Source organism: Ursus americanus, chromosome 31, assembly GCF_024610735.1.
Source record: "Ursus americanus isolate L20-20 chromosome 31, mUrsAme1.1.p, whole genome shotgun sequence".
NCBI classification, from domain to species: domain Eukaryota; kingdom Metazoa; phylum Chordata; class Mammalia; order Carnivora; family Ursidae; genus Ursus; species Ursus americanus.
The window spans coordinates 16,759,108-16,772,817 of NC_142157.1; the positions used below are offsets into that span (position 1 = coordinate 16,759,108).

Genomic DNA, 13,710 nt, shown 5'->3' on the forward strand with positions numbered 1-13,710 from the left:
ATAGGCACTCCATCATTCTTATGATTATTTCAGTATATCTTTTCCCATATTTTTACTTTTAACCTATCCATAGCTTTATATTGAAAGGCGATTTCTTGTAGACAGCTTATAGTTTGGATCTTGCTTTTTTATTCAGTTTGACAGTCTCTCACTTTTAATTGGAGTATTAAATCATTTACATTTAATATAGTCATGGATATGACTGGGTTTTAATGGACCATCCTGCTAGTTGTTTTCTCTTTTTCTCATTTGGTCCTTGGTTCCTTTTTTCCTGTCTTCTTTTGGATAATTGAATTTTTTTAGTGTCCAGTTTTCCCAGTTATGTTATACCATTAATCATCCCTTTTTCTCTTGAGTAGTCACCTTTCTCCTACTATCAACGGAGTTTTCTTCTGATCACGGGTCACATTTTTCTTTGCATATATAATAATTTTTATTGGCAACTAAACATTGTGAAAATGATGTTGTTAAGTGTCTGGATTCTTTTGGGGGGGGGTTCTCTTAAAGGATGTTGAATTTTGTTCTGTTAGACAGTTGTTTCATTTATGGTTCAGCTTGATCTATTTAAGGCCTGTTTTAAAGCCTTATTACAGCAGGTCTGAGGAAGCCTTTGCTCTAGGGCTGGATTAGACATACTGCTACTAAGGCATGACCTTGCTGGGGGCTCTATTTAATACCCCAGATGTTCAATAAGATCTCTCCAATCTTTTTGGATCAAAATCAGAATGTCTTCCAGACCTATAGGAGTCTAAAAATTATGCAGCTTACATCTCCCTGATAGTTGTTCGTGCCTGTTCTTTGTCATGAGCAGGAGTTTCACCCTGTGCAGCTTAGACTTCAAAGAATCAAGAGGACCATTAACCAAATTTCTGGAGCTATTCTTCTATGTATTTCCCTCCCCTCTGGCACTCTGCCCTGCAAATTCCAGCCACCTTAGCCTCTCTAAACTCTAGCTTCTCAAAACTCTCTTATTTTAAAACAAAAATAGTCTTTCCCTAGATGTTAATCACCTTCCAGATGCTATCCTATCTCTCCTTCCCTTTTAATCAAAATTTTTATGAACTATTGATTTTTCTCCATTTTCTCCCTCTCACATGTCCTGCTGAACATCTCTAAACTGACTTTCATCCTCATCAGTTCACCAAAATAGTTCTAAGACCATCATCAGTGATCAGCATGTCACCTACCACTTCTTGACATTTTTGTCTCATTTCTAGAGAATTAAAATAATAAATAATACTTGAAACTATAGAAGTTTAAGGCTTACTTTAATTATTACGCCTCCATCTTTCTAGATTAATTTTTTATTGCTTTTTATTCATGGTAGTTTGGGTATTGAAAATCCTTGTTTTTTGTTGTTGTTGTTTGGGAGGAGTTGTTTTGTTTAATTTTTTCACAGCTATATTCCTCTGAACTTCCCTATAAGAGCACTTAATACACTGCATCGTTTCCTTAGTCTGTCTTGATCAGTATTTTTACCATCATTTATTCAGTTGCTCATGCCAAAAACCTTAAAACACCTCCCAACTCCTCTTCTACTCACACCCCACATGTAGTCCATCAGCAAATCCTATCAATTCTACGCTCCACATGGATCCTCACTATGGCCACTTCTTGCCTTCTCCATAGTTACCACCCGGGCCTACCGCATAGTTTATGGCTCCTCTGTAAGAGCCTCCAAACTGGTCTTCCAGTTTTCACTTTTCTTTCCCATTGTAGCTAGAATGATCTTACGCTTTTTGTTTTAGATATAAATGAGATGTCACTAATTCTCTACTTGTAACCTTCCACTGGATTCCCCTTTTTGCACATTAGAAAAAAATCCAACCTCCTTAAAAGAGCCGAAAAAGCCCAACATGATCCCCACCATTCCACCACCTTTGGTACCTACCTTCTACTCCCTGCTTTCTAATTTCCCGTCATACCAACCTTCTTGGCATTCCTCACGCATACTAAGTAAGGCCTTCGTTATTATTTTCTGGCTGGGGATATTTGCATAGCATACGTCCTCCTTCCATCTGTCTTTCTTAAGTGTGACCCCACTGAGAAAGCTTGCCCTGAGAGGGGAATTTTATTTAAAGTAGCCTGATCACTCTCCGTCCTTATATCCTACTTTATTTTTCCTCATCGATCTTATTGCTCCCTGAATTATATTATTACTTGTTAAGTTATTATTTGACTGCTTCCTCCAACTAGACTATTTGCTATTCTGGTATTTCAATATTTTTTCAGCTGACTTTATAAGCATGTGAATAAATATGCCACGTTAAAACAAGGATATGTCATGACACAATGACTACAATTGTCAAAGGAGTACATGAACATGTATTTAAACTAAAACTATCATAAATATCTTGAATCCTTCTTTAATGGTTGAGAAGACCCTTCAGTATTTTGCCATGTCTTCCAGTCATCATTAAGAAAAAGGTGATATGAGGTACAAGAAGCTTAACAGGAAGATTCAAACTGAGAGTTACAATCTAAAGAGCTGTCGAAGGAGGAGACACACCAATATTTGGCACAGAGTGAAGAAACTTGGCATGACATTTGTTTCTCCTACAGAGCCTACAGCATTATAGTAATTTTTTATTTAAAAAGGTGCTGAGAATAAAATGATAGCTATAACAGAATGCCACACAACTAAATAAATAATACTGTGCTGTAATTACATATGCCATCTGCTTTCCTGTGAGGAACTCACAGTCAGTCACCAACAAGCTGGTTGTGAAATTATAATTTCACGCTCTATACAAAATAAATGATGAACAAAAGTTATTTATAGAAAGAGTGAAATAAAGGGGAAGGATTTGGGCCAAAATTTGAATTTTAAGCTCAGTCAATTCGAGAAGCCGTAGACTTAGAGAGATATTTTTATATCTCTGTTAAGGAAACAAGATTGTCTAGAATAGTGCTGCCCAGTGGAATTTCAATGATGGAAATGTTCTGATTCTGCATCGTTCAATACAGCAGTCAAAAGCCACGTGGGGCATCGGAGCACTTGAAGTGTGATGTGACTGAGGAACTGAATTTTTCATTTAATTTTTAGTTGTTAATTTTGATTGATTTAACTTTAATTATTATAAATTTAAATTTAAATAACCACATGTGGCTAGTGACTACTACATTAGCACAGGTCTAAAAGAATGCAAAATTATAAAGCTGAACTCAGTGAAAATATATAAATCATGACAGTTTAGTGATTTTTATGGTACCAATAAGGGCAAATAAAAGGCTTTTTTGATGTCTGTTGGAATGTGTTTACTACATCAGTGGTCTCAGATCACAAGGAACCAATTACACAGGAAAAGAGAGACAGATAAACAGAAGGAAGCAGACTACCACCCGAGTCCGAACTTCTAGTAGAGAACATCTAGACATCAGTTAAAATCTGCTAAAAAGTGTAAAAATTAAAATGCAAACAGCTAGGGGCGCCTGGGTGGCACAGCGGTTGGGCGTCTGCCTTCGGCTCAGGGCGTGATCCTGGCGTTGTGGGATTGAGCCCCACATCAGGCTCTTCTGCTATGAGCCTGCTTCTTCCTCTCCCACTCCCCCTGCTTGTGTTCCCTCTCTCACTGGCTGTCTCTATCTCTGTCGAATAAATAAATAAAATCTTTAAAAAAAAATAAAATAAAATGCAAACAGCTAAAATCGTCTCTAGTTTTCTTAATAACCTGAATTAAAGTAAAAGTTCAGAGCCAGATAAGCAAGCTGATAGTTGTTTATACAGTTTGTATATGTTTATTAATTTATTCTAATTTTTATTTAGTCACATTTTGTTTATCTGTAATGAGGGTGAAAGACAGGAAAATAAATTCCCATGAAGCTTCATTTCTGAAATAAGTCCAGGTAGTTTTGGCAGTCGGTGACAGAATATTAAGGGTTGCATTCTGAGGCTGATGAAAGCATCCTGGAGGAACAAGACCCTGGAGACATCTGCCTCTTGCAAGGAACTGGGTTTGGTTGCCCAGCTGAGGGCATTGCTACTGCCTGTCGCTCTGAGTCAAAGCTCACTGAGCTTATCTCCCCCATATGCACCGAACTACAGAGAGAAGGTGCTGACCCATTAACATAAATGTTCAGTTAACTTGATACTTATTGAGATTCCAGAACCAGAGCATAGTCCCTTTTGAGTTTAGATGCTGTGGATTTATCCACTGAAACTCAATTTCCTCTGAAATATTAAGAAAATAAAAGTTCCATGCTCATCAACTTGAAGACCATGAATCATGACGGCCACACCACAGGCCACTGGGAACTTCAGTGGTCCACTAGTCTTCCACAGCTGATCTCCCTGCCTCCTTTGACAATTCATAAAAATTCTAGTGTTATAGAGTGATGAAGAGCACCCTCAACTACATCATTCTTTTACTAATGCCAAGGACTGTTCCAAGCATCTTATATTTATCTAACCTTGCCTCATTGCTGTGAGTAGATATGAAGTGGATATCAATTCATCCTCACTGGAGTATACAGAGGTTGGGAACTTTGCCCCAGATCATAAACGGTGGATGATGGAGTAAGGATTCAGTCTCTGGAAGTATAACTCGGAGCCTATATTCTTTGTCACTGAATATCCTGCCTTGTATTAAATATTGCTACTAAGGTCGTTTGCTAGTAACTCTCTTATGCAATCACTCCACAGAAAGTTTGCCTTTTATTTCAACCACCACAAACAAGCTTTCAGCCAGACATGGAAAAGATGCGGGGAGGGAGAATATAGTTACATGGCCCGTTCTAGCTGGATCCTCCCCACATCTAAGCATCTTCTTAGCTAGTGGTCACTTTGATGAGAAGGAATGGAGGTCAATAAACCATATAGGCACATATTAAGTGTATGTTTTCACAATGAGAAAATTAGAAAAGGCAAAAGGAGCTTCTTGTTTTAACTGAACATTCTTCTTTCTGTCCCCATTACCCATTTTAAATAGTAGATGAAAGACTCATAAAAGACTAATAAAAATACAAACCTTTGGAAATAATGTTTTTAGGAACTCCATCAGGAAGTTGTTATTAGTTGACACGGAAAGTTTATTTTCTTAAGCAGTTATATATCCATGTTTTAAATTTGGTTTTCCTTTAAAATTTGTACAAGAAAACTTTTGTAGACTTTAAAAGGTACACCTTGGAAAAAATTCCAAGTTCAGATAGCTTAAACTGTGGCATACTGTTTTGAAGTATTTGACTTTACAAGATAGAAAGTGGTTACATACTTTCACCCTAATCTATCAGCTTTATTAACATAAAGTCAGAGTAGGGGAAGGATGGAAGGATCTTGAGGAAAGGCAATAGCCAAGGACCACATGGTAACTCTAACATGTCTTTTTTTTTTTTTTTTTTGGTCTCACTCTATTTTTTTAAAATATAATTAACAGTGTTATATTAGTTTCAGGTCTACAATATAATGATTCAACAATTCTATAAATTTCTCAGTGCTCATCAAGATAAATGTACTCTTTAATCCCCTTTATCTCATCCACTCCCACCTACCTCCCCTCTGGCAACCACCAATTTGTTCTCCGAATTTAAAGTCTGTTTTTTTTGTTTGTCTCTTGTTTTGCTTTATTCATTTGGTTCTTTTCTTATATTCCATGTATGACCGAAGTCATTAGGTATTTGTCTTTCTTTGTCTGACTTACTTCACTTAGCATTATATCCTCTAGGTCCTTCCATGTTGTTGCAATCAGCAAGATCACATTCCTTTTATAGCTGAGTAATATTCCATTGAATATATATATGCAATGGAATATTTTATATATATATATATATGCATCTTCTCTATCCATTCATCTATGGAGAGATACTTGATGCAATCCCTATCAAAATACCAGCAACATTTTTCACAGAACTAAAACAAATAATACTAAAATGTGTATGGAACCACAAAATATCTCAAACAGCCAAAGCAATCTTGAGAAAGAAGAACAAAGCTGCAGTTATAACAATCCCAGATTTCAAGATGTACTACAGCTTTGTAGTCATCAAAACAGTATGGTACTGGCACAAAAATAAGACACATAGATCAATGGAACAGATAAGAGCCCAGAAATAAACCCATGCTTCTATGGTCAATTACTCTTCATCATAGCAGGCAAGAATACACATGGGGAAAAGGCAGTCTCTTCAACAAATGGTGCAGGGAAAACTGGACAGCTACATGGAAAAGAATGAAACTGGACTACTTTCTTACACCATACACAAAAATAAACTCAAGTGGATTAAAGACCTAAATATGAGACCTGAAACCATAAAACTCCCAGAAGAAAACACAGGCAGTAATTTCTTTGACATTGGCTATTACACACGCTTTGGCTGTCCCTAAATCTACTGTGAACTGAGGAAACAAGACCTAGATGTCTGGTAACGCTAGGATTAAAACTGTTTTTCAAGTCGTTGACTGTGCCCTGCAAGGACTGGAGTACAGAGGACAATGCAAGCAAGACATTGCAAAATTACAGAAAGTGTATTAGGCAAATATATCTATTGTTTAATAGTCTAATTTTAATCAGACAGTGTTTGTCGGCAAGTACTGTGTTCATTAGTCCACTTCTCAGTAATAAGACGTCAATAATGCTATTGTGTGGGGCACCTGACTGACCCAGTCAGTGGAGCGTGCAACTCTTGATCTTGGGGTTGTGAGCTTGAGCCTCACGTTGGGTGTAGAGATTACTTAAAAATAAAATCTTGGGACACCTAGATGGCTCAGTTGGTTAAGTGTCTGACTCTTGATTTGGGCTCAGGTCATGAACTCAGGGTCCTGAGATGGAGCCCCTGTCAGGCTCCGCACTTAGCAGGGAGTCTGCTTGAGATTCTTTCCCTTCCCCCTCTGCCCTCCCTCTGCGTGCTCGCCCTCTCTTTCCCCTTAGATAGGTAGGTAGGTAGATAGATAGATAGATAGATAGATAGATAGATAGATAGATACATAAATAAATAATAAAAAGTGGTAATGCAAACTTGGAATGCAATGAAAAAAAAACGAGAATTTGGAATGTTTTAGGAGTATGTCCAAAGGGAGAGCAACTAGAACGATGAAAATGCATCATGAACCACAATGACCCTCTATCTCTACAAAGCCTTCCTAAACCTGGGCAGACAGATGCTTCCGCAGTCTTTTCTCCCAACTTACTGAAGGATCATACATAAGAAGTTACATAGGGGTGTGTGTGTGTGTGTGTGTGTGTGAGAGAGAGAGAGAGAGAGAGAGAGAGAGTCTAAAGGAGTCCCATAATAATAGGTTTATTTACTAGTGTTAACTATTTGCCAGGTACTGAAAACTTGGTGTGCCTTATTTCATTTTCATTCCTACAATGGCCAAAATGAATTGGACATTACAATTTGCATTGAAGAAATTTTTTTAAAAACTGAAATAACTCAGCCGCATTTAGCAACTATGCCAAATAACACAGTTCATGAGAGGCAGCGTTGGGACGTGGGTCAGATTTGTAACCACAAAGCTCCAGTGCTGTTGAGAAGGTCCTGCACTAAGCTCAGCTTCCCTCAAACTATAAAATCCTGACAGTCTACTGACTGACTATAAGCATTTTTTATTCACATTTTATTTGAAGAAAATTACACCAAATGTCTGTTTCAAAATAAGTTTCTAAACTGAAAGCTGTCCAAGTTCATTTTCTATTTTTAACACAATCTTTTGGTAAGTCGTAAACTTTAAAGAAGTAAGATAAAACCATGCTTTTAAAAGAGAGACAGGGTTTTGTGTTGTAGGCAATGCGTTACTCAAATATTTGGAATAGAAAAGGAGGATGAACCCACACTTTTCTCCGCATAAAACTGGAAAATACAAGACTTTTTTTTTTTTAATATTTTATTTATTTATTCAACAGAGATAGAGACAGCCAGCGAGAGAGGGAACACAAGCAGGGGGAGTGAGAGAGGAAGAAGCAGGCTCATAGCAGAGGAGCCTAATGTGGGGCTCGATCCCAGAACACTGGGATCACGCCCTGAGCCGAAGGCAGACGCTTAACCGCTGTGCCACCCAGGCACCCCTGGAAAATACAAGACTTCTGATGTCCAAATGGTCGTCTGCAGACAACCTTATACACCTATCTAGCGGCTACGGCGTAAACTCTAGTTGTTCTTGAAAACTCACTTGGATGATTAACATTAATGAGAGACAGGCAAATATAAATTTAAAATATTTAAAAGAACAAACCAAAACTATTTGTTCATTAGCTAGGCTTATAAACATGCCATCCACATACTGGAAAAGCTAATAATTACTCTCTAATTGTGCTAATTATGTAATGACAACATTGTAAATGTTTGTTTATATAATGTTAGATTTCTCTAACTAATCTTATCATTAGTCAGACTTTGGACTTCTGCCACTGTGTACTCATGTATATACGGGTATGTGCCAAACTGTTTGAACAATTTATTTTTAAAACTGGTTGTTAATGTGCTACTATAATATTCAAATCAGAAACTTACCACATCCTTAGGAGGTGGTTCTGCTTCCTTCTTTATCTTTTTACCCATTCTGGAAAAAGATGCAATAAACAGTTAAAAGTGTCATTTGTAGGGGTGCCTGGGCAGGTCAGTCGATTAAGCATCTGACTCTTGATCTCAGCTCAGGTCTTGATCTCAGGGTTGTGAGTTCAGGCCCCATGTTACCTATGCCCTTAGAAGGAGACTTATTTTCTCATTTTAATTTTACCTGAAAAGAGACTATGCAATACATGTAAAAATTATTGTACATGTACAAATATGTTACCCACATTCAACTCTACCTATTTCAAATCTACAATTTTTAAGGAACTTATTGATAAGATTGTTGAGCATTAGTCCTGGCTGCCAGTTTGTAAGGAAGAGAATACATCGTGATATCATTTTTACTTACATAACAGGAAACAGTTTACCATGCTTACAGCTCATTTATGGAGGGTTTGGGAGACTAAATCCAAGTTACTTTTGCGATCTGCAAGAATGTTTTGCCACAAAGGGATGGATTTTTGTCTGCTTTCTCACATTGGTCTATCCCAACAGTGTCTGGTATATAACAGGCATCTGATATTTATAAAAATCATTAACTGTTTTTCCTGGGAGTATGGTTTTATGAATGATACCCAAGACATACCCCTCCAAACGAACATTTGTGTCATTTTCTCAGATAACCAAAAGTTTTTCTAATATAATCCATAGCTCAATTTAAAAAAGTAATTGAGAACCTGAAGAGATGTATTCTGGGGAAATTGGGGTTACTGCTTGCAAGACCCTCTTCCACCTGCCCTTGTATGTCCATGTCTGTGCAGGAAAAATGTCAGAGCATTGGTACTCATAGTTGATACACCACAGAGGAGTAACTCCATCTGGGTACAGAGAACTTACCAAGATGCTGCTGACTGTTAGAATAACCCCAGAAATCTTTTGAATTTTCCCCAATGAGAGTTTGTGGGGCTATGGTTGGCATTTGCACAATCTCAGATGATATAAACTAGTCTCGAGGAAATTACTATAGTTTCCAGAGAAATTCTGGGAAGTCGAAAATCCTTGGAGAGAATCTACACTGTCAGAGTTAGTTCAGATAGTCTGTCAAGGCACAAATGCAACTCCTAGCATTAGAAACACTGACCAGAATTTATCATATATTTTAAAAAGCCACATGTTCATAGAAACTCATAGGGAGTTCTGAAAGACATCCAGGTCCCTAAGTTCAGGTCACATAAATTTCGTGATCTTTGAAGGTCTGGGCAAGTTTACGCTGTGACACACTAACCTCACATTATATCCAATATATTAAACATTAAAATGTACCCACATTTTCCATTAAATACAATTTTCATCATAAAAAGTTTTGAAATTAAGCATTTGAAATTATTCAGCAGTTTGTGCACCTGGAAATTCTTACAAAATGAGAAAAATTGTTTTCAAATGTAACTTAATATTAATAAAAAACTTTTAACATTAATTTTTCAATTTTCTTTTCATATTTTAGAGGTAATTTTTTTTCAAAATTCAAACATCTTTCATAGATGTTTAAAAAGCACAAAGACCCTAGACTTTGTGTCTATAATATTCCAAGCAGATGCACAGAAATTATTCTGGACAAATGAAAATCTATCCCACGATTAACCTCTAGGAAAAGAAATTGCATAGCTCTTTGCAACCAATTCCAAAATACGGCAGACTTTGATTTACATAAGAACTGCTTGTGAATAATGTTTGAGAAGGAACTGAATTACACCCACACAAAATTACTGTGGATCATCTGATTTTCACTTATGGAACTTATTTTTCCCATTCCAGGATAGTGGCTTTGAATAACTGCATATTGAAGAGTACAGAGGTTGGAATAGCCTTAACACGGGAGTATAGCAATGGAGCTGTTCCCAGGCAATACCATGAAGTAGGAAGCATTTAATTTGTGTTTTTATTGCCATATTGAGCATAATAGTGGGGGAGAAAGTGTACAACTGACAGAGAACCAGGACAATGAGCCTCAAGGATAACCCTAAGGTGTTTTTTTTTTAACTTTGTAAATCAACATTTCACTTAAAATCAACATGATATAACCAAATTACCTGTATTATTTTATTCTTAAAAAAATTTGTTTTCCTTTAAAGCTTGAGGTGTCAAATTAAGAAAATAAATCCCTTTGTTTGAAGCAAACCTGCTTTCCTCGACTATTTTACCACCTGCCCATTGATGATTTTTATTGTGCTAAAATAAACATACCATAACATTTACCATTTTAATCATATTTAAGTGCATAGCTCTGTGTCTACTGTCCACTTTAGAGGTAATACATTTCATTGCAGAAAATTTAGAAAACAAGGAAGGGCACATGGGATAAAAAAAAATCACTCAGGAAAAAACTCAGGGATATCAGTCCTATTTCAATATAGTTCCTTTTTTGTGTGTTTTCTATAGTGATTTAACCATCCTACCTGGATTTCTAGCCCGTATTCTCAACTTCCCTTCCTGGAACCATTTTCCTACTATATTCTTATACTAACGGACAAATTCATGAAAGCTCAGTCTCCATTTATTGCTCCAATCATCTCCAATGAATCAGTATTATGTCATTTAAAATAATACTGTAAAATCCACTATCTAGACCGTCGCCTATTGTTGAGCATTTGTTTCCAATTTCCTGTAATTATGGATAAGGCTGCAATGAACATTCTTAGACATAAAATGTTCATCCACATTCCGCAACTGCTTCTTTAAGATAAAGTAAAATAACTGGGTGAAAAGGCATGAACTTCACCGCATTGAGTACGAAAACAAATCTGCTTTATATGTGCACCTTCTCGATTATTAGAGAGGAGCCACATTTCCCCGCACAGATGTATCAATCATTTGTACTTCTTCGTGAACTTTCAGACTACATGACCTTAACTATTTGCCAATGAGGAGATATTTTTTGAGAAAACCTGAAGGAGAGGAGGAAGGGTACAACAAGGGGGACTAGCATCTTGAGTTGGTGAGAGTCAAGTAACGGAATGTTAGACCCTCAGATCCCCTCTACGGGCCTCAGTTTTGTCACCTGTTAAATGGAAGGCGGCCGGGATGCTTAGGAAACCCACCCGACCCCCGTCTAATACTGAGGGCATGGGGCAGACACCGACAACCTCTACAAGGTGTTCGTTCGTTCCCTCAGTTGCCCCAGATGTCCCCACCCGCGGGGCACCTTCTCCTTGCCCAAGTTCTGCTGGGACCTCGGCCCTGGACCTCTCCACACCGCAGGAGTAGCTGCGCAGCCGCACGCCTGCCTTTACCTGCCAGGAGATCCCTCAGAGCCGCGGCTCCTCGGACCCGTAGAACTGCACCCGCCGCTGCCGGCGCGCGCCTCCTAGGCCACTGTTGTTCTGGGTTGCTAGGCGACACCGGGCCGCGCCTGCGCGCGCATAGGGGCGCGCGCCTCCGCCCAGGAAGCTCGCGCTAGGCAGCCCGAGGCGCTCATTGTCCCGCTTTAGAAAAGCCGTCCGTAGGGGAAGGGCTGAGGCGTCCTTTCCTCCCTGATTCCCAGTGCTTTGAGGCAGGATAGACGTGAGACTCCTCCTCTTCCTAGTCGTGGCAGGCGAGCCCAGGTGAAAACAGTAGATCAGCGGGCAGCGCAGCCTCAGCTTCTAGCCAGCGGCCTGGCTCTGGATTCACATGCTGAGATGCCATTGCTTCCTCCTGAACACAGGCCTCAGCCAGAATCCTGCGGATGACTTCCAAATCGCCACTCCCTGTCCGCACTCCACGAAGCCGCGGACCTGCAGGGCCGACACCCTGCATGCACTAGGGTGTCTGGTCTGCCCTCGCAGAACTTATCTTGTCCCTTCAAAATCTCCTCTTCCACCTTTCTTTCCTCTTTATGCCATTCTTCCCAATGACCCAGACCTTCATTTCCCTTCTTCGTCGTCCACCCTCCCCTCCAATCAGCAGTTAAGTCAACTGGCTCCCTTCATTTTGTCTCAGATCTATTCCCTCTCTTCAGTCCTTACTGTCGCCCCAATCCACGTCATCCTTTTTGGCTCCTGATGACTTTGGTTCCTCTCTCCTTCCTATTCATTCACCATACCAGAGACAGATCAGCCTTCCAGAAATTATTGTTTTAGACATGTCAGCCCGCTACTCAAACTTCAGTTGGCTTCCTAAAATAAAGTCTGAACTCGTTAGCCTGGTATTCAAAACTGCCTGCCCCATCCCTGTTCGATTTGTGCAGCCCACCATTCTCCCACAACACCAGCCCCAGTCAAACTTAAACGGTTCCCCCAATTTTTCCATACTTTTCTCTTCTGGATTTTGCTCGCTGTCCCTTCATCATTTCATCTATTCCACAAATATTTATTAAGCATCTACTATTTGCCAGGTCATGTGCAACTTGTGTAACTCCTGGAATATTCTTTCATTTCTCCTTAAGCCCAGCTCAAATGCCGTCTTCATAAAATACTCTTTGATTGACTTTAGCAAAAAAAAAAAAAAAAAAAAAAAAATCTCTCCCTCTCCTGAATTCTTCTCAGACTTTTAAAACTTCATCGCTTGCCTGCTTCTGCTGGTCCCCCAGCCAGAAGAGTGTTAGATGTTTCTTACAGTTGCTTTTTTCACATCCCTTTAATAAATTACCTGATAAATAGCCTCATACATATTTAAGAATTATTTGTATTAAATTTTCTATCAAATAACTTGTAATTTCTGTCTCCTGGTTGGACCTTGAGTAATACTCTCCTAGATCTTCAGCCTCTCCCTCTCTTCCAGCCTTCTCCCCTTCAATATAGGAACACTGTGAAGTCTGTTCTTTGCCTCATACAAAAAACAGAAACAAACAAACGAAAAAAAACCACCTTTCAACCTGTATTCCCTACTAGCTATCATTCTGTTTTTCTCTTTCTCTTCTTGACCATGAGTTTCCAAAACAGTAGCCTGCATTTGATATTTCTACATGTGTTAACCTCCATTCACTCTTCAAACCACAGTGCTCTAGTTTGGTCCCACTACTAAAACTACTCCAATCCATTGGCTGTTTCTTAGTCGTCTTCCTGGACCTTGACAGCTGCGTATAACACTCTTGATGATATCTCGTTCTTGAAACACCTTCCTTGGTTTCCTTATACTACTTGCTCTCGATCCTCCTCCTCCTTTTATGACCACTGTTTAAGATCTTTTCTATACAGACTTAAGTGTTGACATTTCCCAGGGTTCTGTCCCTGGTTCCCTTCTCATACTATATGCTTTTCCAGGGTGATCTTTATTTTTGTGACTTCA

At 38.8% G+C, this 13,710-nt stretch overlaps 1 protein-coding gene across 11 annotated transcripts in view; it reads right to left on the reverse strand.

Moving 5' to 3' along the window:
* The window catches only part of LOC123785366 (armadillo repeat-containing protein 3), a 123,420-nt gene that overhangs the window by 80,791 nt on the left and 28,919 nt on the right, over positions 1–13,710 (reverse strand). For 4 of the 11 annotated variants that reach the window (XM_045787128.2, XM_087857623.1, XM_087857624.1 and 1 more), the window contains one exon: positions 8,446–8,494. The exons of 6 other annotated variants lie outside the window; for them this stretch is intronic. In XM_045787128.2, coding sequence (XP_045643084.2) covers positions 8,446–8,493 — 48 coding nt within the window. In that variant the 5' untranslated portion in view covers position 8,494. Of the gene's footprint in view, positions 1–8,445; positions 8,495–11,735; positions 12,917–13,710 lie in introns of those variants that run through there. One more of the 11 variants, XM_045787132.2, reaches the window with a different exon arrangement.